Raw genomic sequence first — 5,313 nt, 5'->3', positions numbered from 1 at the left:
AGGCCAATAAAGTGGTCTAGACCACTTTTTAACACCGGGGCTAAACCATTTAACCAAGAGTGGTCTAAGCCAGTTAATTGGCCTAGAGCATTTCAAAATATTAGGCTAGGCCAATTAATTTTCCCGTACGTTGCGTGGGAGGGCCTCTCGCCTTGATCAAGCCACTGTAACGCATGGCCTACCACACTGGTCAAGTTTTAGAACACACTGGTCGAGATTTTAGTACACACTGGTCAACTATGCAAATACACTGGTCAACTATGCAAATACACTGGTCAAACTATGCAAATACACTGGTCAACTTTTAGAACACACTGGTCAACTATGCAAATACACTGGTCAACTTTTAGAACACACTGGTCAACTATGAATACGCTTGTGGGGCACCAAATTCTTGATTGATCAATATTTTTGAGCGCCTGGGAATCATCTGGTTGTGCCTGGTACCAGTGCGGAATCATGCTTTTGTCCAGACGCCATCAATTCTTTAGGACAGACTACCCAGCCTTTCAGCGGGTCTATTTAAGCCTAAACTCATTGGTGTGTCTACAGGCATGTGAACACGTGATCAGAGGCACCCGCATCCTTTGCGGTTAAGAATGAAGAGGTGGGAAGAGGGAGAGAATTCAAAATCCTTGGGGCATGCGTTTGACCCTGTAAATGCTAAGACTCTAGGCAGCAACGTTTAGAAAACCTACAAGAAATGGTGGTTATCGCACATAGTACATAGGTCGAAAATGGAGGTTCAATGGGAAACAGCCGACAACCTCTTCTCTCGACAGCCTCTTCTATTCCTAATCTCCTGTACCAGGCTATAACTGGAATTAGAGAAATGAAAAATCAACCATATGGCTAGACGAAGGAGATTCTACGGTAACGATATTTGCTATGAAACATCTTCATCAGTGGAGGTCCTTATTCGCAGCCGTTGGAGATGAGACGGTCAAGCCCCGAAGTTGTGCCAGTGAAATAGTACGGGTAAGTAAAAGGAAGCAACGTGCTTCAACACAGAGCGGGAGGGGGAGGCCAGCGAATCTGGGCCTGTATCTCTGAGCGACCCTGTTGTCAAATCGATTATATTGAAGGCTCTGCCGGTCTGCAGAACCCGCAGATACAGTATGTGTCTGGGCATATATAGTTGTCTGGAAGGGCCAAAACCGAGTGAACAGATCGAAGACACTATTTGCATCAATATTGTATCAGGGGGATCAACAAGGATCATCGGATAGACAAGAGACTGAAACAGACAATGAGGCTGTAAAATGCTGATTTGTATAGAGATCGACGACAAGGTCCTGCTGGCAAATGTGCAGTGTCAAACGAGGTGACCAGTTTTGGTTGTCTGCACCAATCACTCCCCAATGCTTATGTAATCCTATCGATTCGTTTTCTGCTAGGAAGTTCGGGTGTTCAGAGTGGGCCATTGCCTGAATGGCCCGGAAACACCGACCGGCTCAGCCTCTTCCCACCTGTGGCGGATTTGGCCAATCACCTGCCCGATGTTATCGACGGGCTGCACGCCAAAAACGGTAGTTATTTCGACTCCCACAGATCACATTCCTCCGTCATTCCTCATGCTATTATATATGGTTCCAAGAAATTCCGTCAACCTGGTTAAATTTCCCATATCAAAGCCTTCACTTTCGTTCAACTCATACAGAATCCTCAAAATAACTCCTACCGGTGCTCCCAGCGCTTCGGCTGGCGCTTGCTAAAGGTCTGCCACCAGAGTTGGCGAAGTGACTATGAACAAGGGTATAATTCGGAGTTTCAAGTTTCTGCGAAAAGGCTGATGATTCCCCAATGCGTCACCTCCGTTTACCGATATTCTTATTCCTTTTAACTCGACTTATAATATCGTCTGAGGCAGAAGACCATATTGCATCGACGGCGATTCCAAAGGCGTTCATTGGAAGCTTCGTGAAATATAGCTGATGAATGTCGGCGTTTATAAACGTCGAGAAGGGCTACTCATTGAAGAACACGGCATAGGCCAATGCTGTCGCCGTACTGGCCGCTGGTTCACCCACCGGATGGTAGCTTCAAGGGTTGGGAGATGATAGACCCGTGCCTGTGCGCTTTGTGCAGCAGCATACGTTGTCTCCTCACGGCCGAAGCTGCCACGACCGCCCTTCGAATCTATTTAGCCTAGAAGGAGGTAATTTATCCAGCACCCCCTACTAGAGGAGCACCCCCTACTAGAGGGAAACGAATGGGAAGCTCATTGGCAACCACAAGGGCAGAAACTTAGATGGTCTACCTTATATATCCGCTGACGTATCCTATATAATAAGATTCTAGGTAGCGACATTGATATGAACAAGGGGGCTTTACGAGCGCAAGATATAAAAGTACTACTGCTCCTTCCATTCTCTCCTCTATCCCTTCTCTCTCTCTATATCTTCGAGACTTATTGTCTTTACTTAAACGCCGCACAATTATACGAAACCTACTACCTTATCAGCATCTACCGGAAATGGCGAATTAATTCTTCTCTCTTATGGAGAATGCTCGTTATCTTCTCGAAACTACGTTCGCTGGCATAGTCGAACGATTAGAGAAAGAGCGTAATTAATCTAACTAGCTAAGACGAGAACGAGACGAGCTCGTTGCGGAATAGTCATAAGCTAAGAAGCGGGAGGATAATTTAATTAGCGAACTAACGACCTAAGAAGAGCGAGTTGGAGAACTAGAACGTTTACTTACTAAGGAACGAGCGAACTGATAAGAGAACAACTAAAAAGTCCTCTAAGCGCGTCGAGGTATGAAACGACTTAAAAAAAAGTTCGAGAAACTTAAGCGGAACAACGCCGTAACCATTCCTTAAGAATAGTATAAAGCTCGTCTTCTAAGAGAGTAGAAGGATTAGCTAGACTAGATGCGAAATGAGATGAGCTAGCTCACCGAGGAACTTCGGGTAGAGAAGATACTAAGTATACGGAAAGCCACGGAGATTACTACACTAAGAGAAGAATCGAAACGTATTAAGAAGCGTAGTTAGGAGGATGAAACCCGAGTACAATAGAATCTAAAGGAACTCTAAAGTCGCTTCGACATTAAACGCTACTCTCTATAGAGCGAGGTTAATAAGGAGAGACGCGGGAGATAGTACGTCGAGCGGACTCTTACTTAAGTTAGAAAATAATTAGAGTCGAAGATATCTAAAGAACGACGGAACCTCGATCTATTAAAGGCCGATTTTTACGAGTTAGTAGAATTCTCCGAGAAATAGCGTAAAGAGCTCTAGAAAGCCCGGTCGACCCTCTAGAGATAGTCGAAGTTATTGACGGATAAAGACTATAAAATCTCTAAACTTATTTATATAGCCGAGACCTTAAAAAGGGACTACGTAATGGTGTATTAAGAAACTCTTCATTAGCTTACGGTAGCCTAAGATAAGGTAGAAGTGGCTAAGCAATATCTTAAGATTATGAGTTATGAGCGAGACCTCGTACGATAGAATCTAGCCACGATTCGAGCGTCGATTGCCTTATTTTCCGCTAACGGTGGAGCGATCGAGGTGATGCGATCCATCTACCGCCACCTCAGATATCTGGTAAGAGAGCCAGATGATTTCTGTGATCTAGCCTATGGTGAATATCACTATAGAACGGATTGCGGCACAATGGTGTGTTCTGACTGTTTTAGACGGAACGTCCCAGGCATCGACGAGGCTGCTTTGAGCGGAGATCGCCTAGGATTTGGTTGTCCATGGTGCCAATCGGTTTTCTGGACATGGGAGCCTCTTGCTATTCTATACTCATCAACCTGGATAAAAGAATTGGAGTCGGCTGTTGGTGTCATGAATGGATGGATCGTGGACGGACTTCTTGAGGCGTAGGATGCAAGCAGAGTCTTGTGTATATTGGTGTTACAAAGAGTGTTGCAATGACGAATTGACGAATCTCTTTCGAATGCCTTTACTGACACCGATTCTCGTCTCTTAAAATCAGAGAATCGTATTTGAAGGGATAATTAACAAATGCGCTTCCATGCAGATGGACTTCCATAGCTACCGCGAGTGGTTACTCCGATCCGAGTGTGCTTCCCAGCCTGAGCACTACGCATTGTATTCTAGTGATCTGTGGGCATGTGACAACGAATGGGGCAGGAACTACGCGAGATGGTGCTATATATATTCCTGGCCCTGCCATTTATCTTCTCCATCGTAAAGGTTCTCATTATAGTCATCTTCAGTCGCTAGTGGAGGTCATAGGGTCGACAAATCTCACACCTAACTACATCCGAAGGTGTTCCTACAAATCGTTGCCACATAACCCGAAGTTAACGTACTTATCACATAGTCTGTCCCCGGCTTCACTAACTAACGCCCAAGAAAAATACGGCTGCTGAGTTGAAACATGACTAGGCTGCAGATACATTTCTTCGAAGGGATAGCACGATGTAACCGTACACCAAATGCAGGCTTAGTAACTCATGCACGGGTTCCTACTCCTCCTAGAAGCTCTCAGCCGCCCCATTCATTTATCGACTGTAGTCGATGTTTTCACCACGTAGGCGTCGTGCCAATTGCATATCCTTAGACTGAATCGTGACACGTTTGGCGTGAATTGCACACAGATTAGTGTCTTCAAAGATTGACACGAGGTATGCTTCGGTAGCTTCTTGGAGGGCTCCAATGGCAGATGACTGAAATCGGAGGGCCGGTGTGATATCATGGGCAATTTCTCGAACAAGGCGTTGGAATGGCAGTTTTCGGATGAGCATTTCGGTGGATCTCTTTTCGACGTTAACTTTATATGTGAAAGAAGCAGAAGAACGAAACATACCTGATATCGCCGTATCTCTCGAAGAGCCACAGTACCTAGTTTATATCGAAAAGGCTTTTTCACTATGTCGCGGTCAGCATACGGTAATAGGGGCAGTAAGGATGAGATCCTTTACTCACCGCCTCCAGTTCGGGGTGCCGTCTTCAGCGTCTTGCGAGCTGCCTTCGCATGCAGCGATATACGCGGCTGTTTGCCGAATAATTTAACGACAGAACGACCTTGCTGCGTTTATCAGATGGTTGAAAACGAAGAAGAAGAAAGAGAATGTTACCTTTTGCTTCGTGCGCGCCATTGCAATGGAGCAGATATATGAGAGAGGTAAAGGGAAGAAGGTCCGGAAACGATAAAGGAGGGCAGAGGAGTGACTCTTATACCTAGGTATAGGCCCCACCCAACATGGCAATAGGCTTTAGGACTACCTCTGAAGACAGTTAGCTCTCTCCTCTTATCGTATACATAAACTGGCTAAGTAGAGGCTGCCTGATACCTCGTATAGGGTTCGCACACGGGGAGGGATGGTGGA

The 5,313-nt window shown here is 45.6% G+C and overlaps 1 protein-coding gene across 1 annotated transcript; it reads right to left on the bottom strand.

Moving 5' to 3' along the window:
* Positions 1-4,485: 4,485 nt before the first annotated feature.
* On the bottom strand, positions 4,486-5,082 carry Z519_10592 (histone H3; the record flags this gene model as incomplete). Its single annotated transcript, XM_016768308.1, has 4 exons — positions 4,486-4,740; positions 4,791-4,852; positions 4,910-5,012; positions 5,062-5,082. The coding sequence occupies 4 exons, from the start codon at positions 5,080-5,082 to the stop codon at positions 4,486-4,488; spliced, it is 441 nt and encodes a 146-aa protein (XP_016615215.1).
* Positions 5,083-5,313: the final 231 nt, after the last annotated feature.

This window comes from Cladophialophora bantiana (genome assembly GCF_000835475.1).
Source record: "Cladophialophora bantiana CBS 173.52 unplaced genomic scaffold supercont1.19, whole genome shotgun sequence".
Classification (NCBI taxonomy): Eukaryota; Fungi; Ascomycota; class Eurotiomycetes; order Chaetothyriales; family Herpotrichiellaceae; genus Cladophialophora; species Cladophialophora bantiana.
This window is presented reverse-complemented; position numbering and strand designations above follow the sequence as displayed.